The 26,481-nt window shown below is 45.4% G+C and overlaps 1 protein-coding gene across 2 annotated transcripts in view; it reads right to left on the minus strand.

The window, feature by feature from the left end:
* Positions 1 to 25,010, minus strand: part of SYT13 (synaptotagmin 13) — a 46,184-nt gene extending 21,174 nt beyond the window's left edge. Inside the window, exon 1 of one of the 2 annotated variants that reach the window (XM_019037636.4) lies at positions 24,668 to 25,010. In XM_019037636.4, the coding sequence (XP_018893181.1) occupies positions 24,668 to 24,850 (183 nt within the window). In that variant the 5' untranslated portion in view covers positions 24,851 to 25,010. Of the gene's footprint in view, positions 1 to 9,942; positions 9,962 to 24,667 lie in introns of those variants that run through there. The other variant, XM_055354739.1, reaches the window with a different exon arrangement.
* Positions 25,011 to 26,481: the final 1,471 nt, after the last annotated feature.

A 26,481-nucleotide genomic window follows, 5' to 3' on the forward strand; every position in this document is an offset into this window, starting at 1 on the left:
TCCCAGCTACTTGGGAGGCTAAGGCAGAAGAATGGCGTGAACCCAGAAGGCGGAGCTTGCAGTGAGCCGAGATCGCGCCACTGCACTCCAGCCTGGGTGTAGAGCGAGACTCCGTCTAAAAAAAAAAAGAAAAGAAAAATAGCCAGGCACAGTGACTCATGCCTGTAATCCCAGCACTTTGGGAGGCCAAATCGGGTGACTTACTTGAGGTCAGGAGTTCCAGACCAGCCTGGCCAACATGGCAAAACCCCATCTCTACCAAAAATACAAAAATCAGCCCCGGCCTTGTGGTGCACACCTGTATCACAGCTACTTGGGAGGCTGAGGCAGGAGAATCGCTTGAACCCAGGAGGCAGAGGTTGCAATGAGCCAAGATCATGCCACTGCACTCCAGCCTGGGTGACAGAGCAAGACCTTGTCTCAAAAAAAAAAAAAAAAGAAAGAATAAAATTGCTGTATGATCCAGCAATTCCACTTCTGGGTATACACTCAAAATATTCGAAAGCAGGGTCTTTGAAGAGATATTTACACCCATGTTCATTGCAGCATTATTCACAATCACTAAAAGGTGAAGCAATCCAAATATCTATGAACAGATGAATAAATAAACAAAATGTGGTATATCTATATAACGGAGTATTATTCTGCCATAGAAAGAAGGAATGTTCTGACACATGCTACAACATGGATGATCCTTGAGGACATGATGCCAAGTGAAATCAACCAGTCACAAAAAGACACATATTGTATGATTCCACTCAAATGAAATACTTAGAGTCCTCAAAATCATAGAGACAGAAGGTAGAATGGTGGATGCCAGAGGCTGGGGCAGGGGAAAATGGGAAGTTACTATTCAATGGGTATAGATTTTTAGTTTTACAGCACAAAAAGTGTTATGGAGACGGATGGTGGTGATGTTTGTACAACATCCTGAATGAATTAATACCACTGAACTGAGGCTGGGCATGGTGGCTCATGCCTGTACTCTCAGTACTTTGGGAGGCTGAAGCAGGAGGATGGCTTGAGCCCAGGAGATAGAGACCAGCATGGACAACATAGTGAGACCCCATTTCTACAAAAAATACAAAAATTAGTTGGGTATGGTAGTGCACGCCTGTAGTCCCAGCTACTCAAGGGGCTGAGGTGGGAGGATCACTTGAACCCGGGAGGTGAAGGCTGTAGTGAGCCGAGATTGCACTGTTGCCCTCCAGCCTGGGCAAAGAGGGAGATCCTATCACACACACACACACACACACACACACACACACACACACAAATTGAACTGTACACTTAAAAATGGTGAAGATGGTAAATTTTATGTTATGTTCTTTTACCATAATAAAAAAAAAGAGAGAAAAAACCCCAAACATCTCCATGGGAGGAACTCGAGCCCTGTGAGCAGGAAGACAGGCAATGAATTCTCCTTCCTCCTCCTCACTATTCCCAGAAGTGCCTTCAGTCGCCTTTTGGAAGATGACCCCTGGAAATCCAGCAGTCACCCTGGATGCCAAGTGGCAGTGGCTCAGTAATGCCCCTGTGCTTGTCCTCTCTCCTCCCAGGCCCCGCCCACCATTCCCTGGCTCCTGCTTCCTCATGAAGGGCAGCACAGACGCCTCCGGCTCTGCCTCCGGTAATAATCCAGGCAGAGACAGATGGCACGGGGGGTGGAACCTGAACCTTCATTTAATGAACAAATATTTACTGAGCCCCACTACAGGCCAGGTCCTATGCTAAGTGTTCGGAATATGGGAGTAAACAGGACAGATGCTGTCCTTCCCTTATGGGGCTTATGTTGGAAAGCCAAAAATTAATTGTGTAGTTAATGATCTGTAAACAAACGTTTAACCTTACCAAAGATGCTAGGTGACCCCTTTTGTGACATGATTAATTTTTCACCTTAGGGCTGTTTATTAATCTGGGGTTTCATGCTGGGACATCCCTCTTACAGTAGCACTGCACCACCCAGGAGGTTGCAGGTGGGGGAAGCAGATCCAGCTGAAAAAGAGGTCATCTTTGCTCCTTAAACTTGAACTTTAAAAAAGGGGAGGGCAGAGAAGAAGCATCCAGTTGAGCATCCAATATTCAGATGATGCCAACCATGGGCCACTGCTGCTGCTGGGGTCTATAGTATAGCTAAGCCCCCGCCAAGGGGGTAGTGAGGCCAGGGCAAAGGGACCTGCAAGAGTCTGTCGCTCTGGCCTCTAATACTGGCGATTATGCACACTAACGTGTATATAATGAAATACATCCTGCTGGTCAGGTATTCAGGCTCTAAAACAAGACAGCTTAGTTGGAGTCTGGGCTCTGTCAATTACTTGCTGTGTGACCTTGGGTCTGATTAATTAACTTCTCTGTGCCCAGTTTCTTCATCTGTAAAATGGGGATGCTAACAATAGCATCTATCTCCTGGGGTTGGATTGAGGTTAGATAAGATAACTCACGCAGAGCTCTTAGGAGAGAGGCTAGCCCAGCCAACCCTCGACAAATGTCGGCAATATTTATGTGACCCTAGGGTCTAGTCAGGTGCTACAAAAAGTGGGGTTTGTGTGTAGGGACCAGTTGATGAACTATTTTTTGTTGCTGTTACTTTTTTACTCATTTGTGATAAATATAGACATTGAGTGTGAGCATTACAACAAAACTAAACTAAGCTAAACTGGATCCTCTCTCACAGATGGTTGGAGAAGCTCTGGTCTAGACCAAGCATTCTCACATCAGAGCCACCATGGTAGGTGCCTGTATGATGAGACCTCTCAGGGTCCCATCCCTTGGTGTCCACGCCCTTGTATAATCCCCTGTCCTTGAGTATGGGCTGGACCTAGTGACTTGCTTCGAATGAACAGAATATGCAAATGTGAGAAGACAATGCTTCTAAGATTAGATTACCAAAAAATGACATTCCATTTTCCTTGCTCTCTCTCACCCACTCCCTCTGATAAAACACACTGCAATGCTGAAAGCTTTCCTATAGAGAGCCCCATGTGCAAAGACCCGAGGGCACCGCAGGAAGAACTGAATCCTGGCAACAACCACAAGAGCAAGCTTGGAGGTAGAGGTTGCCCCAGTCAAACCCTGAGATGAGCACAGCCCCAGAGGACACCTTGACCACAGCCTGGCAGAGATTCTGAGCCAAAGGACCCAGGTAAGCCATGACTGGATTTCTGACCCCACAGAAACTGAGATAATAAGCACTGTTGTTTTAAGCCATTGTGTTTTGGGGTAGTTTGTTACACAGCAATAGATAACTAATACAGCTGTTTGTGAGAATTACCCAGGAAGATGTTAAAAAAAAATGTAGACACCACTACACACCCACTAAAATGGCTAAAATCAAAAAGACTGACAACACCAGTGTGGACAAGGATCTGAGACATTTGGGATGCTCACTAGTGCCGGTGGAAGGGAAAATGGCAAGCCACGTTGGAAAACTGGAAGTTTCTTAAAAGTTAAACATAAATCTACCCTATGACTCAACAGTTTTTATCCACTCCCACGTATTTATCCAAGAGAAAGGAAAACATGAATCTGCAAGAAGACTTAGACATGGCTACTGAGAGCAACGTGACTCATCCTAGCCAAACGCTGAAAGCAGCCCCGCCTTCCACCAACAGGACAATGGAGAAGTCCATTGGGGCATATTCTTACAATGGAATATTCCTCGACCAAAAAAAGGAATGAGTTTCAGGAACACTCAACAATAGAGAAGAATTACCAAAACATGCTGAGGAAAAGAAGACAGCTGTCTACGCATACATACTGCATGATTCCATTGACAGTGCTGGATCTCAGCCAGGGACAGTTTGGCCGCTCAGGGGACATCTGCAGTGTCTGGAGACATTTTTGGTTGCCACAACTGGAGGCAGTGGAGCTGCTACTGACCACAGTCACCATGGGGGTTGGGAGCTGTTACTGGAGGCCAGGAATGCTTCTAAGCATGCCACAACGTCAACCCCTATCTCAGTTTGGATAGCTATAACAACTTACCATAAACTGGGTAGCTTCGACAACAAATGTTTATTTCTCACAGTTCTAGAGGCTGGAAGTCCAAGATCAATGAGCTGGTGAATCTGGTATCTGGGGAAAGCCCACTTCCCGGTTTGCAGAGAGCCATTTTGTTGCATCCTCACATGGTTGAGAGCAGACAGCATCTCTCTCACATGTCTTCTTCAAGGGCACTAATCCCATCATGAGAGCTTTACCCTCATGACCTGATCACCCCCTCAAAGGGCCCACTTCCTAATATCATAGCCTTTGGGGTGAGAATTCCAACATATGAATTCGAGGGCACACATTCATTCCCTAATTCCCCCACAACAAAGAATTATCAACCCAAAATGTCATTAGGGCTGAAGTTGGGAAACCCTGATTTAGATGAAGTTCTATGACAGGTGGAACTCATCAGTGGTAATAGACATCAGAACAGTGACTGCTTTTGGGGAGAATGGACTGGGAAGAGGCATGTGAGGGGTATGGGTTACAGCCTGAGGGATACATATTTGTCAAAATTCATTAAGCTGTAAACTTAGGATGTGTATATTTCACTGTGTGCAAATTACATCACAATAAAAATAGAGATAGAGATAGATACTTGTACACACATGCACCTCTGAGTAATATGCTGAATTGGGCTTTCTGGGGTGGTTGAAGAATCTGTATGCTCAGCAAGTTTGCTGAGTGATTCCTGCACACAACCAGCCCAGAACTTGGCTGTGGACCTACATTTAGGATCCACTGGTCTCTAAACCAGTATTTCTCAAACTTTCTTTCCAAATAGCCTCAGAGGCAGAAGCTGACACGTACTCTAGGGAAGAGGAAGCAGTCAGGAGCAATTGGGGATCTTTCTCCAAATCTCCAATTCTATCTTGCAAATTCATATGAGTCTTTGTATTTGATTCCATATGATTGTTTTAGTATTAAAATGTTTTAAATTACTACCAGCAAGGAAAAGTTTCTTTTGTTTATTTTATGACTTCTAGGTCTGGTACCATAATCCTTCCACTCCCTTTCAAATACACACACACACACACACACACACACACACACACACACACACACACACACACACACACACACATCCTAATGTCTGGACAACAGGCATTAAGTCCGTTACATCAAGCTGTAAGAAACTGAGAGAGATCCTCATTTTGCTCATTTTGCCTCCAGAGAAGGACCAACTCCTAGAGGCTGAGTGGGAACAGCCTTGCTATCCTTTGGAGATAGCTTAGAAGTTTATCAAAATTTCCCTTCCGACTGCAGAGAAAATTTTCCTGGAGAAAATGTGGGGCGCAGCTCTTAACCAATCCAAAGGTTTGATCTGTGCCCATTCCTTCTGTAGAGGAAGGCACACCCAACCAATTGTGTCCTAGCAGATACTGACAACTAACTGAACCTTCATGGCTAGCCAGTCACTTATTAACAGATTTGTATTCATCAAGGAAGGCCAACTGCTAAATCTCAAGGCTGAACACAATACAAGTTGATTTCTCACAGTCTGAAAAGGGCCGTTTATTTTCAAACTCAGGGTCCCAGCCTCTTCCACCTTGTGGCCTTGTTTACCTGTGCCCTGCACTGTTCAAATATAAACTTCTTAAATCCTCATAATAACCTTATAGGAAGTACAAATATTGTCAACCTCATTTTACAGACGAGGACACTGAGTCCGTAGAGTTCAGTTCTGTGCCAAAAGTCTTGGCCCGCTAGGGGGCGGTAGAGGGTGCATTCAGACCCAGGCTGACTAGCCCCAGAATCCCCTGCGGAACCACCAGGCCCTGCTGCCTTCCCGCCACTTCAGCCACCGCCTCCCATTTCTAGTGAGCCTTGACCATTCCTCCACGTTTCTGTGCCCCTAAGGCGGATGCCCAGGACGCTGCCTGGTCCCACCACCCACTATGCTGCCCCTTCATGCCCATCAGTCAGGGAAACGGGACTGTCAGCGCCAATTCCCACACTTTGACATGCATCAGCTTCATTTGGGGAGTGCACAGTTCAGATTCCCAGGCCCCCCAGAGGTTTAACTTGGTGGGTTCTAGGTGGAGCCTAAGGACGCCTCGCTTGGGAACACCCTGATGTGGGGGAGCCTCAAACATCCAGGTAGGGTAGAGGTAGACACCCCTTCTCTCATGTTAAGCTGCTCACAGGCACGGCCTCCTGTCTCAGAGTCTGCTCAGCTCCCCCCTGCAACACTGATTTGCCTGCTAGGCCTCCATCTCCTAGGAAGCTGCCAGCATCAGGGTCCTCTACTTCTTGCCTGCTTCAAGAATTGTGAAGCCATGTGCCCTTAGGCAAATCCACAGTTATTTCTGGGAGTGGGAGAGAGGTGACACAGTTCACGCTGCAAAGGGGAAATCCACCTTGAAGAGGAGGCTTGGCTTCTAGTCCAGGAGGCGCAGTGTTTCCATGGCGACATTACCCTTGTACCATCTTTTGTTATCCCTTCCAACACCTCCTCTCCTGTTTGTTCCGAGTCTGTGCCCCCAATCCTTTCTCAAATCCGCCTCCCTCGTAGCTCACCTCCTCCTATTCTCCTTTTTCCTTGTGGTTATTTTGAAATCTAAAAAAGCCCGTTTGTGGTTGGCTCAGGGCACTCACTGCGTCCAGCCGGTACTTGATGTGACCAACTTGGAGATTTGTTGGTGGGTAAGCCCTGCTGGCAGCTGCCCCTCCCAACCCGGTCAGGATGAGACACAACAGGAATACCAGCCAGCCCTAACGCAAACGTTTTATCTGCTGTTTGTCATTCAACAATGATTAAACCTCCCAACAATGGCTAACTGAACAACACTGTCTGATCACTGTCCTTATGGAGTGGACATTTCCAGTGGGGTAGAGAGCAAGAAGCCAGGGGACCCAAAAAGCTATTTCCCTTAGGAATAAGTGCTGTCGAGACCGGGACAGATGGTAATGAGGTCGGTTGAGCGGTGGGCGGTGGTGGGGGCGCAGGAGTTGTTTCTACTAAGAATTTGAGGGTCAGGGAAAAGTCCCTGAGCTAAAATTTGAAGAAAAAGAAAACCCATCATATGTAGCTTTACCATGTATCAGATAAAAGTCTGAGCATTTTACCCATTCGGTTTCATTTAAACTTCACAGCCTCATGAGGAGGCGTTATTGTCATCCCCACTTAGAGGAAGAAACTGAGGCACAGAAGGGTTAAGTCTGAAGTCACATGGTTAATAAGACGCAGAACTGGGAATTGAACCCAGGCACATGACTGTGGAGCCTGCAGGCTTTCCAGCCTGGCCCCATCCTTCCCTTCCTGGGAAGACACAATGGTCTGTTGTCATTCCCATGTCTTGAGTAGATATAAGGAGAAGCCAGTGGCGCTGGAGGAAGGATGTCCCATCTCCACCCTCCTAGCCTAGCCGTTCACTCATTCACTCCATCAATCATCATTCAACATTAAGAGCCTTTTATGGGATAAAAGGCATGGCCAACACTGATTGCTACCCCCACGCACAGTCTGTATGTGTGCTGGTTGCAGGGAGTAGGGAGGAGGGGGATTATTAGAGTAGTAACTATGATGGAGAACAGTAGAACACCAGGCAGAGTCTGTAGAAGCAAACCAAGCTTTGCCTGGAGAAGGGGAGGGTGGTAGGAGAAGGAAGGGAAGAAGGGAGAGCTGCAGGAGGTTTCATAGAGACGCTGACTTTGGGTTGGGCACCCCTGAAGTCTGACAGGTAGAGAAATTGGAGAGGGGCATTCCACCAAGATGGCAAAAGGAAAGTTTGCACTGTGTCCAGAGTACAGTCAGTCTGCGGGTGCAATACAGCTAAAACCCAATGAGAGGAGGAGGGTGAATGTTGCTGCAATCCCAACATTTCTGGGGGAAACTAAATTTAAAAACAGAATTATTTAAAAAACAAACAAAAAAACAAAACAAACAAACAAAAAACAAAACTCCGTGGGACTGGAAACCCCAAGATGGCAAGATCCTACCTAGAGATTTCCTTCTTGTAGGTGGCCCCTGCATTATTTCAGCAGTCACATCACAAAGCCCTTTGGCCACCACCTCTGTAAACTTCCTATGTAACAGATGCTCTGCAATGCACAACACAAACTTTACTGTATTTAATCTTCATGCAACTATAGATAAGTGCCTAATATTTTCTCTATTCTATATACCCTAATATTAACAAATAAAAAATAACCTAATTATTTTTACTACAGAGGAGGAAACTGAGGCTCAGAGACATTGAAACATATCCAAGGTCACATAGCTAACATATGAAAACATTGGGCTTTGAACCTTTGTCCACCCCAAAGCCAGTGCTACTAACCTGTATACTATACTGTGTATGGTTTCTTGGGGTTGTGTCTCTGGATAAAAACTACACAGTTGAAAATGGAAAAGTTTGAATCATTGCTTTTGCTTTTCTGGCAGGTGTCACATCATTAGGCTGGTGGCCCCATCCACTCCCTCTTTCCCCTGCCAGTGGTCTGGTTGTTTTCATGAACTGCCTGGATGTTTGGGCATCAGCTTTGGTATTGTTCTCAGTTCTGAATCTGGGTTTGACATTCTTTGCGTGGGAAATGTGTTTCATTTGTGCCCTGAACAAAGGCAATGTCAAGACCATGTTGTAATCTCATCAACACTCATAAACTGATGTATTTTAAAAGGTTGGTAATCTGGACTTGAACACAGCCTTTTCACTCCAGCCACCCTACCCTTATTTTCCCATCTCCAGTGGCCACAACAAGGCTGTCAGCAATGTGTTTCACCTCAGAGCACGGTCTCTGTGACTCCCAAAATTTGAGTTTGCTTTCCAAAATTTCCACTTCTGCCCCCTCTCCTGTCCCACTGTACTGGTTTACTAGGGGCTCACATTTTTCTGTTAAACTGAGTCTGTGTATAGAAGCATTTCAGCTCTGCATAATTGAAAACTTCTGTCAGATAGGAACACAATTGTTTAATATTGGTCCATTTGCATCCTTTAGACTTTTTTTTCTTAGTTTCTAATTTGTGTTTCTAATTTAATGTTCTTTTCCCAAGACAGTCACTTTTGTATTAAAGGCTGAAAAGTTTGTTTATATATCAGTTTCCTTGGCATTGAAATTAGGGTGTTCTTTCAGAGAAGCTATAGGATTACATGATTCTATGGTGTTCAGACAATTGATGAAACCATTAACTAGGGCAACTGCTATAACCATTATTGTGCTAATATATTATAAATAATAAAGTACAAAAATTTGAGTTTGTACCCATTTAAAAATTGATTAACATATATTCAAGGTTATCCTTATAATAAGACCTCTTTCACACTTTTGCATTTTGATAAGCTTTTCTTCATGGAAGAGAAAGGAGGTAAATCTACAAAACCATCAAACCCATGTGACTATCACCCATTAGAGGTGATGCAGTGTAGAAAAAAAGTGCAGGGAACCACTAATCTAAGACATCCATCCACTTATATGCAGCACTTGAAAAGCACATCAATCAATCTCTAACCTGGAAGTTGAAAAAACAGCCGAGATATAAAGTGCAATTTCAAAACCAAGACAGAGGCTGTTTTAACTAGATTCTCCTTATATATTGGTTTTAAGTCAAACCGCTCCACATTATATTGCTGTCAAACAGAAATCAGAACATACTTGTTGCCTGCCAATCACCTGTTCACCCACCCTACATACCATGGGAGACACATGAGTAAGTCCCCACCCTCAGAGAGTTTACCATCCCATGGTAGAGATGAGATATTCCATAAAGGGGAGATACTAGGTGCTTATGCTACAATTCTCCTACCCTATGCTCAAGGCAGATTCAGCTAATTGATCGAAGCATTCTTTCCTGCTGAGCTCAGACACAGGGTGTTTGTTCAGCTTAGGGCTCCAGGAAGCTACTATCCATTAATAGGAATTGATATGGAAGATGAAAGACATTTGCTATTCCTGATTCAAACTTATGAAAAGATAGATAAAAATAGAAGACAGTCTTAAAAAGCCAAATACCTGGACTGTAGGCTACATAAGACCTAAGGAGGAACTCTTCATTGTTGATGTGATCAGAGAAGGCTTCCTGGACGAGGGGCTTCAATGCAGCATTCAAGAATGATTAACAATGAGAGAGAGAGAGAGGCATCTCAAATGGGGAGGACAGCAGCAGTGTGCATCCAGAAGGGAGCATGCTTAGGACATGGTGAGTCAGCTGGAGAGGAAGGCTGGGGTTGGAGAAATGGAGTTGGAAAGGAATGGTGAGGCTAGGTCATAAAGGGCCTTGAATGCCAAGCAAAGAAATCTCAAATTCTATCTTATAAACAATGGAGAAACGTTGACAGTTTGTGAGTAGGAGAATGACATGAGCAAAACAGTGTTTTCAGTAAATCAAACCAGCAGGTACGTACAGGAGGGATGGATGGATGTGGAGGAAACTAGGTGAGAAAACCAACCTGGAGACACAGAGACACAGTGAGGGTAACCCAGGTTGGGGGAACCACGTGCTGGGGAAAGGGAGGAATCCAAGAGTGAGAGCTGTCTCAAGAAAAATACACTTCAACTATAACTTCTCAGGCTTCCCTTTCCAAAAAAGACACCTGCACATGTATGTTTATTGCAGCACTGTTCACAATAGCAAAGACTTGGAATTAACCCAAGTGCCCATGAGTGATAGACTGAATAAAGAATATGTGGCACATATACAGCATGGAATACTATGCAGCCATAAAAAAGGAATGAGATCATGTCCTTTGCAGGGACACGGATGAAGCTGGGAACCATCATTCTCAGCAAACTAACACAAGAACAGAAAACCAAACACTGCATGTTCTCACCCATAAGTGGGAGTTGAACAATGAGAACACATGGACACAGGGAGGGGAACATCACACACCCGGGCCTGTCGGGGTGGGGTGGTTGGGGAGGGATAGCATTAGGAGAAATATCTAGTATAGGTGATGAGTTGATGGGTGCAGCAAACCACTGTGGCATGTGTATACCTATGTAACAAACCTGCATGTCCTGTGCATGTATCCCAGAAATTAAAGTATAACAAAAAAGAAAGAAAGAAAGAAAAAAGCAGAACCCCTGTGTGTCACTGGATGTCTGCAGTCTCTGCCATGTTTGGGCGACAAAGTGATTCTTCTGTGTGAATTTCATGACTAGTCAGGAAGCAGATTTCAAGGGACGGCCATTAAGGTGCTGCTTCTAACATTCTTCCACCAGCTGACATTTTGGCAGATTCAAAGCCAGTCAGTATCATCCATAGATCTAGCTGTTCCTTCTTTTAAATGAGATGCAAACCTAATAGATTTCCTTCTGTGTTACGTGGGCTGACAATCAAACAGTCTACAAAATGTCCCAAAATATGATTTGATCATAGAAGGTCAGTGATATCAGAGTACCTGGCTCCAAATTACTATAAATGCGAACTATTTTTCCTCAGCTCACTCCAAGCTTTGTGAAATGAGAATAACAGCCCCAGAGCTTCCTACCTGCAGGTGTGTCTGTTTGGCAAGCAGATATTAAAGGCTTCAAGACGCACAAAGCATCAGGCTAGATGCTGAATCAAATGGGAAAACGAAAGTGGCTTCTAAACAATAGAACCTTGTGCAAATAGAGGGTGTTATCACTGTTGGTCCTGAGTTTTGCCAATTTCATTGGCACACTTCCTCTGACTCACAGACTCTTCCTTTATTATTATTAATCATTAGGGTTGGTAATAATAGCTAACATGGTTTAAGTATGCTATCAATAAGGGTTTTTGCAAGAAGAGATGGCACATTATAACTGGGTAATTGAGGAGAGTTTCATAAAGCAGGTATTTACAAATGTATGGAGGGTTAAGGAAAGCAACAAGGAATGGCGAGTATGTAGGGGCTGGGAGAGCTGGGCACTCTTACCATCCCTAGGCCTGAAGGGGCAGGAAGCAGGAGAGGTCACTGGAAACAGGACAGGGCGCCGAAGGGCGACAGTGGCCTGACAGGACCTGAGCCCTTCAGCTGAGGATGTAGCCAGCCCCCGGGCACCTAGCAGGGAGGGAGCAGGGGTGATGAAGGCCCCTCACACTCTTCTTGTCCTCAGATCTCCTTTGGGCCAACTCCACCTGATGCCAAAAGGCAGAGGAGTTGGTCAATGCAGTTGATAGGTGGGGGCCTTCTGGGGCCAGGGTGTGGAGGTGGAGAAAATGGGGATAGGCTTGGAGCAGGGGGTGGGGAAGAAGTAGGTTTGGGGTTGACGGGGGAGCATTTAGGGGGTTCTGGAGGCACAAGGAGATGACTTCTAGCACTTACTACATTCTGTGTATAACTGTGTGATGAACATCTCTCCCTCTAGAATATTAACGACATGAGGTCAGGAATGGGTTCTGCCTTGTCACTGCACTGTCCCGAGGACTAACTCAGTGCCTTGCACATAGCAGGCATGCAAGACATATTTATTGAATGAATAATCATCCTAGAAGTGGAATGTTCATGTTCCCCTTTTCATTCTAACAGACACGTTTCATGTATCACGTCTGGAATACTGTTAATGAATTTTTTCTTTCCCGCATGGTGAATAGACAAGTCATTGCTTTGGTAAAGAATAAATAAGAAAATAATTCACAGATTCTTAAAAATATCCTTTGATCAACAGCAAGTGCTGAATCCGTTGGGTGCTTTCATACGTGTCATCTCATTCATTCTTCCATATGACCTTAGAGAACCTTGTAGAATCCCTGTTTCATGAATGAGGAAAGTGGGATTCAGAATAGCCGTGGTGATTTGGCTAGAATATGGTGGAGTCTGAATTCAAATTCAGGTTTTTGAGTCTCATTTGATTCCCATTTTAGCTCAGCATCTTGATTATAAAAGTGAACATTTTCATTCTAAGTTAATTTTTTCTTTCGAGTGGTCTCAAAGATTGTTACCTAAAATTAACTCCAATGGGTACCCAAAAATCAAATGCAAGGCTACAGTGTGGTGGGATTAGGCTAGGCACCTAACCTCACGTTCATTCCTTTCTGTTCTTTGTCTCTATGTGTTTTGTATGGAGTCTGTTTTGCAAAGGGTGATAGTCATGTTGCCACTTAAAGAATCTGCTCCATTTGTTAGTAAGTAAGAGATGAGATCATTAGATGACACACTTGCAAAGAATGTGCAAAGAAACCCTCCAAATCATGTGAATATTTTCTCCTCATGTCACATCACTGCCTTCACTGTATTCCTCTCTGATAGCTTCCCCTTTCCTCTATGTGAATTGACTGTGCTGGAAATGAAAGTGTATTTTAAGATGCTCGGCGATATGCTCTGAGAAGCAGAGTGCAGGGGGCATTCAGAAATGCAGAATAAGCTTAAAGCTAACAGAAGATATTCTACACTTGCAGCTGTTTCAATCAACTCTTCCAGTTGCCTTACCAAACCGCTTTTACCCAACCTTATCTGCATCTTCAAACACCATCTTTTCCAAAACATCCTTCTTAATTCTATTTGAAAAGCAGTCTTTGCAATCCTGCCTCAATAAACCTACAGCCTTTACATCATGCTGTTCTTACCAGAGAGTCCAACCTGTGTAGTTTATAATGCTCTTCCAAATAAAACATCTCCCTGGGTATCACCTAATTGGCCTTGCAGGTGAAGATTTTAAAAACTCTCTCTAACATTAGCCAGATGAACAGAGACCTGAAAGGAGAGAAACCTGTAAAAAGTGAAGTTGCCACATGCTTCCTGCTGGTCTTGATTTCTTGATATATCACTAAAGGCAAGCATAGAGATCCTTTGGTGAACTCAGCACCCTCCCCTGCTTCTCTGTGCCTGTGGTTTTCATTTTGGCTACAAGCAGAGGTGGCAGCCCCACAGATCCCTGCCTCCTCATTTGTCTACCCATCCATTCATCAATGTATTCGGTCATTCAACATGTCTCCTCACTTCTCTTTGCCATGTGCTAAGTCCTGCTCAACTTTCTGTGAGAGAAAAAGCATGTCTTGGACTTAATGAGTGGACGTGGGGATAGGGAGAGGAATCAATGAAATATGTCAAAATACTCTAGGGTCTATGCCAGATGGACTGACTCAATTTCGCTGAATTCTCACAGGACCCCTCTCTCCTTTACGCTTGTTTTCATTCATATTCATATATGCAACTTCCCCTCATTATTTGACTCTGATCTGTTCCTAAAAACATGCTGATTAGCAGATTTCAGAAAGCAGGCACTGGTACTCCATTATTTTAAGGGAAAAATTATAATGCATTCCAAGTCTACCCCAAAACCACAATCAACTTCCCCAAATATCATTGTAACATTCTTAAGCAGTGTGTAAAAATCTCCCAGGACTTTTCTATAACATAAGGCAATTACAGCACCCTTTATCTAACGAATTGGGACTTATTGAACTCCTCCTGAAGGTTCATTGTGTGGGCAGCAACTGGCCCTGGAGAGGGGCAAGGCTCCTCCAGGCATCACACTGGCCTGGCAGTGTTGATACATAAGGAAATATTGAAAGACCCTAAATACCGCCTCAATTAGATGGGGTCTGCAGGGCCTGGGTATTGGGGGGAATTTGAGTGGGACCCATGAGGGGCTAAAGCTTGGGGGAACAGAATGGGAAAGATGACAATAATAACATATTTGACGGACAGAGCAGCAGGTGCAAACTTGCTGGAAGAACAGGGCAGCCAGGACTACTGCACACACACTCCATTCCTCTCACGAGACTCATGAACAATGAAATGTTTTTACGGGTTGCCCATGTGGACTCATTTTAATAGTTGCTCAATACAGACAGCAAATGTTTGTTAAAAACTCGCCAGCTACTGTGGTTTTTGGATATATACCCAAAGGATTGTAAATCATTCTTCTATAAAGACACATGCACACATATGTTTATTGCAGCACTGTTCACAATAGCAAAGACTTGGAACCAACCCAATGCTCAGCAATGATAGACTGAATAAAGAATATGTGGCATATATACACAATGGAATACTATGCAGCCATAAAAAAGGATGAGTTCATGTCCTTTGCAGGGATATGGATGAAGCTGGAAACTATCATTCTCAGCAAACTAACACAGGAACCGAAAACCAAACACCACATGTTCTCGCTCATAAGTGAGAGTTGAACAATGAGAACACATGGACACAGAGAGAGGAACATTACACACCGGGGCCTGTCAGTGGGTGGGGGACTAGGGGAGGGATAGCATTAGGAGAAATACCCAAGGTAGATGACAGGTTGATGAGTGTAGCAAGCCATCATGGCACATGTATATCTATGTAACAAACCTGCACATTCTGCACATGTATCCCAGAACTTATAATAAAAATTTTTTTAAAAAAACTTGCCAGCTACTGATGAATATTTTAAAAGTGAGAATTTGGGGGTTTTTTTTAGATATTAAAAGCTCAGAAAATACCACAAAGAGATACTACTTTGCACCCACTAGGATGACTTTTTTTAAAAAAATAAAATAAAATAAAATAAAATAAAATAAATGGAAACACCAACTGCTAGCAAGGAGGTGGAGAAATGGGAACTGTCATACATTGCTGGTGGAGATTAAAATGGTGCAGTTGTTGTGGAAAACAGTTTAGCGGTTCCTCAAAATGTTAAATATAGAATTACCATATGACCCAGCAATCTCACTCCTAGGTATATACTTGAAAGAATTGAAAACAGTTACTCAAATATTTCTACGGGAATGTACTTAGCAGTACTATTCACAATGGCCAAAAGGTAGAACCAATCCAAATGTCCATCAATGGGTGAATGGATAAACAAAATGCCATGTACCCATACAACAGAATATTTTTCAGCCATAAAAAAATAAAGTACTGATACATTCTATGATGTAGATGAACCTTGAAAATATGATGCTAAGTGAAAGAAGCCAGTCACAAAAGACCACATATCATATGATTTTATTTATATGCAGTGTCCAGAATAGGCAAATCCATAAAGACAGAAAACAGATTGGAGGAAGGAGGAATAGTGACTGTTTAATGGATGAGGGGTTTTCTTCTGAGGTGAGGAAAATGTTTTAGAACTAGGTGGAGGTAGTGGCTGCACAACAATGTGAATATACTAAATGGCATTGATCCTACACTTTAAAGTGATTAATGTCATGTGAATTTCACCTGAATAAAAAAAGCTTTGAAAATAATGGTAACCTTCACCTTATCAGTATGTAGCTCAATGCCCCTCCTGGAGACATTAATAAATGTTTGATTTATGAATGCATGAATAAATAAATCTGTCCATGGTCTACAATGCCCTGCTCATCCAGGCCCCTTCCTATTTCCCCAGCCTCATTGTTCACCAGGATCTCCCTTTCTCTCTACTCTTCAGCCACACTGGCTTTTCCCCAGGCCCTCGTAAATGTTAGGCTTCCTTCTGCCACAGGACCTTTGCACAGGCTCATTTCTCTGTGTGGAGCCCACAACATCCTTCCCTTTTGCCCTGGTTAAGATCTTCTCCAACTCTAGCTCGCAGTTTGGCCATCACTCTTTAGGAAAGCTTTCATCTTGTAAGGTACTCTTGTAAAAGCTCTTCATCTTACACTTACAAAGCACCAGAACCTTCTGTTCAGGTTGCCTACCACCAGCACACACTTTCATTTATTTGCCCTCTTCTTCTATAAACTCTGGTTTGCCCCATTATACCATAAGCTTTGTGAGGGCTGAAGTGGGTCACTGTGTCATTGGGAAGAGGGTAGTTACCACTGTATCCTCACTTCCTAGCACAGTACCTGGCACACAGTTGTTCAATAAACACAACCAAGGAAGAAAAAGAGGGAGGAACCCACCTTTTTCACCTGTTTTCCTTTATAACTCTATTAGTTCCATTATTTCTTATCAAATTAGTTATAGGGGACCCTTTGTGTGCACATGTGTTGATTCTGATACGTACGTATAGAATCTCTTAGTTCTTAAAACTTGCTTCTATGAAGCTATTCTCCTCCATCCTCAAAGCAGATCTTCCCATTGTTTCTTAGCAAGAAATAAGCCCTGGGAGTACTGAATACAGTAAGAAGAAGGTGGAAGCGGGAGGTGAACTGCTGCTGGTTATTGGGAGATTGTAGGTCAGTGTGGACAACAAAGGGACTGTCACCACATATTCGGATTGCTCTCGTAGGTCTTTGATCCTGGAATGGTTGTGTCTTATTTTTTCTCCTCTTTGTCTTCTGGGTCTGATGCTTCCCTCTCCTGCTGGTCTCTTCTCTTCCTTCTGCCTTTGCTTGGGCCCCCTCTGGTTTGCCTTTCAGGTGTTTCCTTCATCATGATCCAATGGCCTCTCTATCCCTCCTCCTGTGCCCCAGGTACCTCCTCACAACTTGGCTAGTATCTGAAAATCTGGAAAGGATGCAGCACTGTTTTCTGCTGGAATTAACAAAAGGTGCTAGTGAATTGTCAATTCCATGAAGAGAAGAGCCGTGTATCTGAATTATCTACAAACTGTACCCAAAGAAGGAACTAGGGGAGGAAGGGAGATGGGACAGGTCAGACCTGTCACTGGAAAAAAGACTGAGGGACACAGGCTTAGGGGTCCACATGTGAGTGCTTTGAAGAGTATTTCCAGCGGGTATGTGCTCATCTCCCTGAAAGAATCTATGCTAATTTCTTGATGAAAAATTCATACTGTCTTCCACGTTGCTAAGCAACCAGCCCAAACATGTTTACTGTGTAAAATTTCTGTGGAGGGCCCCGGGCTGCACCCAATGCCTGAAGTGTGATGGCGGCAGCAAAGCAATCGAAAGCATTGGGAAAGGTTTCTGAAGTTGACCTGCAAAGATGTGTATTTATAGACACTTTTATGCCGTATCTGGGGAAACACAATGGCTCAAATAAAATTTTGACTACTTTTTTCTGCTAATCTTCAACCTAGTCGTCAAAAGTGTGGGCTCTGAAGCCAAATTTTGTAAATTTGATTCCCAGCTTTCCCACTGAATATGTTACTTAAGCTTTCTGTGTTTTACTTTTCTTCTGCAAAATGAAAAATAATAATTATGCATATTTCATAGGGCTATTGTGATAATTAAAATTAATATGGTTATGGCCAGCTGCAGTGGATCACACCTGTAATTCTAGCACTTTAGGAGGACAAGTCAGGAGGATGGCCTGAGCCCAAGAGTGCAAGACCAGCCTGGGCAACATAGTGAGACCCTCTCTACAAAAAATAAATTTAAAAGAAATTAGCCAGGTATGGTGGCACATGACTGTATTCCCAGCTACTTGGGAGGCTGAGGTGGGAGGATCACTTGAGCTCAGAAGATCGAGGCAGCAGTGAGCCATGACCATGCCACTGCACTCCAGCCTGGGTGGCAAAGTGAGACTCTGTCTCAAAAAACATTTTAATATGGTTAAAATGCTTAGAACAGTGATTGGCACATATAAAGAACTTGATAAATGTTAGCTATTCTATCACTGTTATTTATTACTCTATGGAAATACTTCATTGTGGTGGTGGTGGTTTATATGAATGGGTGAGTTCACCAGGCAAGAGATGAGCTAATAGTAAGCTAGAAAATGAGTCCTGTAAAAGTCTGAGAAACCATGGAGGTCAGACCTTACAGCCTTCCAGAGTTGAATCAGTTCCAGGAGTGGGGTTAGCAATTCATGGGGCGTCCTATCATCATTAAAGTACAGGGGAGACTTCAGGAGAAAAAACAACCTGCACTGGAGAAAATTCTACTTTAGGCTGAAGACGAAAGTAATACCCCCCACCCTGGGTTTCCCATGGCACCCTGTGCTTCTCTGATCCTGGCAATTGCTTGTTTTATTGTCTGTCTCCCCATTTATCAAGAAAAGCATATGTCTGTCTTTCCATTGCCATATTCCAAGGCCTAGCATGTGCTCATTAATCTTTGATGAATGAACTATTTAACTAATGAAATGCAGCATCTGTCCATCCTCACTCTTACATGTGCGAATTAAAACAAACAATCAGAGAAGGCGTTGCTCTAGAGGACTAACGAAGAGGAGAAGAGGTAGGAGGCCTAATAGGACCACACTGATGGTCTTAAGGTCCCAATCCCCAGGGGGAATCCTTTATGCAGCACACAGGAGGTGGCCATGGGAGAAACAGCAGAAAGCAAACAGGGCCGAAGAAGCAGTTTATTTAAAAAAACACAAAAAGGAGGCTCATGTCTCTTGAATATGGCCCCAAAGTCCTCCTGGCAATAAAAATACTGGCCTGGTACTCAATTAATGTTCACAAACATGTCACAATATGACACTTTTTAATAAAAACCTTACTGATGTATAACTGCAGACAGAAAAGTACATAAATCATAAATGTAGAGCTGGATGCATCTTCACAAAGTAAACACACCTCTGTAACCAGCACCCACGTCAAGAGGCAGAGCATGAACAAAGCCCAGAATCTCTTCTACCCGCTGCAGTCATTTCCTGTCCCCCAGGGTAACACCATAAATAAACTGTGCTGGCTTCAAATCCTGTGTCAGTGGAGCCCTAACAGTATGCACTCCTTTGTGTCTTCCCTTTCTTATTCAGTGTTAGGTTACAAGATAATGATTTAATTCAAAACACTGCCATGTGCTCAGCACCATACCAGACATTGTCAAGAATACAAGGAAAATGAAGGAAAAATTCTCTGATCTTAAGGAGAAGGCTCCACTACACATATATTGTTTGATAGAAATTCAGGCCATGAGGGCTGGCTCATGCCTGTAATCCTAGCATTTTGAGAGGCCGAAATGGGCGGATCACCTGAGGTCAGGAGTTTGAGACCAGCCTGGCCAACATGGTGAAACCCCATCTCTACTAAAAATACAAAAGATTAGCCGGGCATGGTGGTAGGTGCCTGTAATCCCAGCTACTTGGAAGGCTGAGGCAAGAGAATTGCTTGAACCCAGGAGGCAGAGGTTGCAGTTAGCCGAAATTGCACCATTGCACTCCATTCTGGATGACAGAGCAAGACTCTGTCTCAAAAAAAAAAAAGAAAGAAAGAAATTCAGCACTTATTTATATTATTTTGTAAAACCTTAGAACTAATCTACTAGGGTTCCACTGAAAGCCACTTCAGTGATCCCGACTCTGCTGGAAAGAGGATGGGATTGTAGAGTTTGATCACATGTGACAGTGGGTGGCTGGGGATATGGACAGAAGGGGCCTGGGGGCCAGACGCAGTGGCTCACACCTGTAACCCCAGCACTTTGGGAGGCCGAGGTGGGAAGATTACATGAGCTCAGGAATTTGACACCAGCCTAGCCAACATGGCAAAGCCTCGCCTCTACCAAAAATACATAAAAATTGCTAGGCGTTGTGATGCACACCTATAATCTCAGCTACTCAGGAGGCTGAGGCAGGAGAATCACTTGAGCCCAGGAGGTGGAGGTTGCAGTGAGCCGAGATCATGCCACTGTACTCCGGCCTGGGCGACAGAGTGAGACTCTGCCTCAAAAAAAAAAAAAAAATTGGTGTGGGAACTCCTGCTGAGGGCCAAGCAATTTCAATAAAGCCTTTGGCCATGTGTTAGCTTCAAAGGGACAGCACTGGGGTCACCCAGGGGACCTCTCTGGCATTCGAAAAGATTCACTTAAGTGCACAGCAAGGTAGACACTGTGTTGGGAGAAAACTAGGCCATGAAAAGGAAGGCTTTCTGAAAACAGGACGCGGGTGCCTGCCAAGTGGTAGGGGTACAGGACTGAGCCGTGGGGCAAGGGGAAAAGAGCAGTTCTCCTTTCTTACTCCCAATTCTTTAGGTCGGGCGAAAGGAGGACTTTCTATGAAAGGACCCAAGAGTGGGCTGAGTGGCAGCCTGTGCAGACAAGGGTGATGAGGAAATTCAGAGGCAGGAACCCATGGGTCTGGCCGCCGCTCACTAATAGATTCAGAAGTAATGGTGAAGGAGAAACCATCATTCTCGCTTTGCCTCCCTGGCTCTTTCTCCTTGCTCAAGCTGCCAGGTCACTGCCTAATGATCAAGCTTCTAGAGGTAGGCTGATGACAGAGAGGTCCCAGGTGACCTGCCAGGCCAGGAGTGGGAGGCATAGTAAAGCTGAATTCCTTGCATGCCTGGAAGGGCTGCACATTAAGAGTGAGGCACTGTCTAAGAAGGCAGGATAAAGGGTCCAGAGTGTATATTTCAGAAAAGCAAAGAACTGTGACTTGAAAACAGCTGGAAGCATGAGAGGTAACGAATGGCCGAGGGCTGCCTAGGGACACTTCCTCTGAATTGTTGGAAAAAGCAGAAAATAAAAGACACAGGGCTGCAAAGCACTGTCTAATAAAACCAAATTGTGAAGTAGCTATATGTTTGCTTCTTTATTAATTCATTAAATAACAGAGTCTAGCGGGAGATTTAATAAGTACCATAATTTAGAATGAGAGATGAGCGTAAATCTAATGTGAACCATCTGCAACAGCTGTAATGTGCTACCAAGCTATCTGTGATTTCCCTTGGGGACAAAGTCACAGGTATGGATGATACACTATGGTTTTTGTTGCTATTCCTACTTACAGAAAATACTGCTTCAGTTAGAGGTAAGTGAAAATAATGATGTCATTTTTTTCCTATCCAAGACCACAAACCTTTTAATGCTATCTACAGACCCTTTGGTGGGAGGTTTGTGGACCCAGATTAAGAACCCCTGGGGTCAAAGCACAGTGGTTCATGCCTGTAACCCGAACAGATTGAGAGGCTGAGGCAGGCAAATTGCTTGAACCCAGGAGTTTGAGACCAGCCTAGGCAACATGGTGAGCCTTGTCTCTACAAAACATAAAAAAAATTAGTCAGGCGTGGTGGCACATGCCTGTATTTCCCAGCTACATGGGAGGCTGAGGTGGGAGGATCACCTGAGCCCAGGAAGTCGAGACTTCAGTGAGCCGTGATCACACCACTGCACTCCAGCCTGTGTGATGGAGTCAGACCCTATGTAAAAAATAAACAAAACCCCTGGGAAAACTCCAAATTTATTTTCAAAATCACTACAAACTTCAACTTCATCCAGCCATTCAGGGTCAGAAATCAGATTTCTAGGAATAGCCTCCAAACCCAAAGAATTTTTTCAGCAGCCAAAACTAGTGAGTAACAGAGACACTGGCTATTAGGCCTTGGACACCTCTGTTGTGATTACAGTCATCTAGACCCCTATTTTCAGCCCCCATACCTTCTTTCCTCAAGGAACATCCTCAGAGAGCTTCCCTGGCTCTTGTCCTACTTGTCAATAGGTGCCATGTACATCACCCTCCTGTCATCTGCCACCACTAATGGTTGCCACCCTCTTTACTTGCTTTGAAATGTCAATTGGTTGTCTTTTCTCTATTTACTTCATCTGGGCCAGTGGCTGAATGAATCTGAGAACAACGGCAACCAAGTCATTGTGAGATCTCAGCTTCAACACATTCACACCCATAGATTCAGCCCCAAGTTGCCCACATCTTTGTCACTGAGGGAACCAGGTAAGGGAATGTGGATGGGCAGGTATCATGTATCAACAAATATTTATTGTGCCCCTATTGAGCTTGCACTTGGTTACAAAGACATGGTGCATGCACCAGTATTTGAAGATGATAATCCCCATTGGATGACCCCTGAGATGACTTTATTCGTCTACAATTTCTTATTGGACACCTACTACTTTCCAGGCACTGAGAGTGTGCTGGGAATAAATATTACACCAGTAAGTGAATATGAAAGATTGCATCCTAATGTAAAGAGTGCCATAAAAGGATTTGTTAGAAACAATATGGGAGAGAATAACAGGAAGAAGGTGTTTTGTTTTATGTGTCAGTAGGCAAAATCCTCCCTGAGACTTTAAATGGAAAAAGACCTGAAGGATGAGAAGGAGCCATTTGTGTGAAAGGCCAGAGAAAAATGAAGGGGCAGAAAAGGGCTTGGTGTTTTAAAAGAATGATCGTAAATCCAGGGAGGCCAAGACTGCTGATGAAGAAAGAAACTGGCATGAGCTTGGCTGGAGAGGCAGGCACCTTCCATGTTAAAGCAGGTGAGTAGGTGGAGAGGAGTGGCTAATAGTGTGGCCTCCAGAATCAGACAAGCTCAGCTAGAGTCTGGCTCTAAAACTTCTCTAGCTGTGCAGCTCTAGGCAAGTCAGTTACCTTCTCTAAGCCTCAGTTTCCTCATCTTTAAGTTAGGATCATTCTATGGCTCCCTCGCTGGGTCAAGAAACACATTAATTAGTGTACTCTGAACAGTGCGCCTGGCACACAGTGTGTGCTATGTCATGGTTTGCTATGACCTCTTCCAAGCTCAGTGAGAAGTTGTGGAGGATTTGAAGCAAGGGAGAGACACAACCTGGTTTTTCTTCAACAGATGATCAGCCGTTCTGTGGGCTACATCAATAAGACAAAGAGTTGGAAGAGACCCTAGAGGTCATTTACACCAACTAGTTTCCCAGTGGTTCTCTCTAGGAAGGGGAGGGGGCGGTGCCTGGAGAGACATCACTGAAAGGCAGAAGAGTGGCTGTTCCTCAAGTGTGTTGGGCAGGAAAGAAGGTTGAGAGGCGGCCGACCACAACCTGTGGAGAACGACTCCCAACCCCCGGCCGGTGGAAAGCCCACTATTCCCCTTTTCCAGATCATCCCAAGTCCCACATTCTGCTGTGTAGCCGGCTCCTATTTAGCCACTGTCAATGTCACTGTTCTTGGATTATAAGTGCCTCAAGGACAGCAGCCATTTCCTTTCCACTCTCACTGTACAGTGACTGACACAGGCCCCACACAACTGGGTCCTCTGAGCTTTTGAATTATTGATTGGAAAAAGGAAGATGGAGTCACAGCATTTTAGTGCCACTCCTGGAACCATAGAGTCTATAAGGGATCTAGAGGGCCTTTAGGAGGTCCTTTAAGTCATGCCCCTGCCCCAGGGCCATCCTTCCTCAAATCACTCTAGCAGGACTCTTTGCCTCCTGGTTCTCCAGAGAACATTCTGCATTCTGTACTTTGGAAATACATCCTGGAGGTCACAGCCTATGCAGGGAAATCCTTCCAAACTGCTTCCCCAGACCCCTTCTGCTGCTCTTTACAATGGGAGCACGGGCTATTTCCTGCACGAAGGGGCTCTGGCCATGAGCAAATGCATGGGATAAAAGCCCTCCTGTCTCCAGGGACGTCTGCAGAGACATCTTGAGGGAGGCCATACCAACCCCCTCTGACTGGCTGGAGCTCAGAGCTGCTAGGGGGTGGGGAAGAGTCCTTCAGGTTCCTCCGGGATTCAGCTCTCTAGACCCCGCTAGCTTCCCAGCTCCTGCGGGACCGCGGCCACCTCCCCTCTGGCTTTGCAGGCATTACCTCTTCTCAGCTCTGGCAGGACTTGCCCTACCCTGGCTCCACAACCACCACCCACCTCCCTCTCACAGACCCCAGTCCTCTTCCCAATTCTGCAAACTCCTCATTCTCTGGTACCTCTCAGGGTCTTCCCTAACCCTGGCGATTCCCCTCCCAGCCTCCCTCTCCTCTTACCCTTCCCAGCCCTAATTCTTAACCAGGTCCCCTTTCCTGTCCCCTCCCTTTAGGTCTCGCTGCTGGCCCCCATTCTTCTCTCAGTCCCCACAAGCTCGCCGCTCCCTAATTCTCCTTCACCTCTCGTCTCCCCCATCCCCTAGCCTCCCCCATCCCCCTACCTTTTTGACTCCTTGACCTGTCCTCCAACTCGTCTGCTGTCCCCTCCCCGCCAAGCTTTGTCGCGCAAAGATCCACGACCGCCTCCCACCCCATTTCCCCCTCTGCAGCTGCCCGGCAACCCCGCCTTGCCCGGGAAGGGCCCGCGCGCCGCCCCCGCTCACCTGTTGTGCAGACCCGAGCAAGCTGGGCTTCGCCTTCTCCAGGTCGGGGTCCTGGTCCCGCGGCAGCAGCCCCTTCTTGGGGTGCATGTGCCGACACAGGCAGGTGACCCCGCACAAGGCGAGGATGCTGGTGGCTGTGCCCAGCGTGGCGCCCAGCGCGATCACAGGCACCGACAGCACCATGGTGCCCGCTCCCGGCGAGGGGCTGGGTCCCGCAGCCGCTCACCTTCCCCGGGCCGGGCCCGCCTCCAGGCAGCTCCCGGGATCCGGGCGAGCCAGCAGCTCTCCCGCCGCCAGAGGGGCGGGGACGGAGGGAGGGAGGACGGCTGCGAGGACGTCAGAGGAGGCTGGACCCGCAGCCACGTCAACCGGCAACCCCCTCACCGCCAACACGTGACCGGACCCCCACCCCAACAGGAGCCGGAGCCTTCCAGGTGGAAGGAGCCTTGGGGTTGTTTCAGGCCATTCTTAATGCTTTGTGTACAACAGGGGACAACTGGGCCCAAGAAGTGCTGGAGCTTGCGGAGGTCACACTGTGTTAGAGGACAAACCTGGGCTCCAACCAGATCTGCGACTCTAGGAGTCACTACCCCAGACTACTAGCTCCTTGCTCACCCTTCTACCCCAGCAGCTGGCCAAGCTGGCTGTAAAATTGGGTCTTCCGGGAGCTTTTTCAAACACAAAGCTGGAGATTTCCCAGCTCCCCAACCTGGGAGATGGTTCTTACAGGGAAGAGGAACAGGCCACAGGTAGAGGGAACAGATGGGATGTTTGGGTTGAGGCTGTACCGGTGTCCTGCTGAAGATGGACAATACAGCTGCATCCCCTTAGGGTTGCCCAAGAGTTCACCTTTATTACCTAATCAGCAGGTATTCTCACCTTTATATATAGATGAGGAAGCCGAGGCTCAGAAGAGAGATGCACAGGTAGAAAAATCATCACCCTGAACCCAAGCTTATGGTTGCAGATTCCAAGTCCACACTCAAACGGACTTGTCTTAGGAGGATAAAGAAGATAAAACGCAGCAGCTAGGAGTACACACTTGATTCAGAGAGGGTGAGCATAAAACTATGCTTAGAACAAGGGGAAATTAGAATTCCAGGCATGAGGACTGCCTTAGCTCAAGAAAACAGTGGCTTTTTAGTGTTCTTCATTATATGGAGTGTTGAATTTAATTCAGCAGATATTTGCTGTGGGTTGGCTGTGCTCTAGGTGTGCTGGGCATGTGTGAAAAGGGATGTAGGTGATTTCATCCACAACAGAGCTTTCGCATTTCTATAAGCCAATGTCTCCTAAATCTATAGCCTCTCCAGCCAGACCTTTTCTTCTGAGCTGTAGCTGTGACCACCACCTGGGAACCCACCCGTCCTCCAGTTTTTCAGCTATCTACACTTGCATAAAAACCCACCGATGACTTACTGGCTTAGACCAGTTATTTTGTTACTTGTCATGATTTCATGGGTTGGCTGGGCTCAGTTGGGTGGTTTTCCTGCTCAACATGTTGTCTTCTGGGACTGCAGTCATCTAGGGGTTCAGCTGGACTGGGACATCAGCTCTCCAGACACCATTGCAGATGGTGCAATGGTGAACTCACGTGGTGAGCAGTAGGTGCTGGCTGCCACTGGGATCACAGTGGGGTTGTCAGCTGGTGCATTTTGGTTGTCCTCTATGTCACCTCTCCATGGTGCTGGAGCTGCTCACAGCATGCTGGCTGGATTCTAAGAGGAATGAAGCAGAAGCTGCCAGTTGTCTTAAGGCCTGGGTTCAGAAATTCTAGAACACTATTTGATCAAAACAATAGTCTCCCTCTAGTT

This window comes from Gorilla gorilla, chromosome 9, assembly GCF_029281585.2.
Source record: "Gorilla gorilla gorilla isolate KB3781 chromosome 9, NHGRI_mGorGor1-v2.1_pri, whole genome shotgun sequence".
Lineage (NCBI taxonomy): Eukaryota > Metazoa > Chordata > Mammalia > Primates > Hominidae > Gorilla > Gorilla gorilla.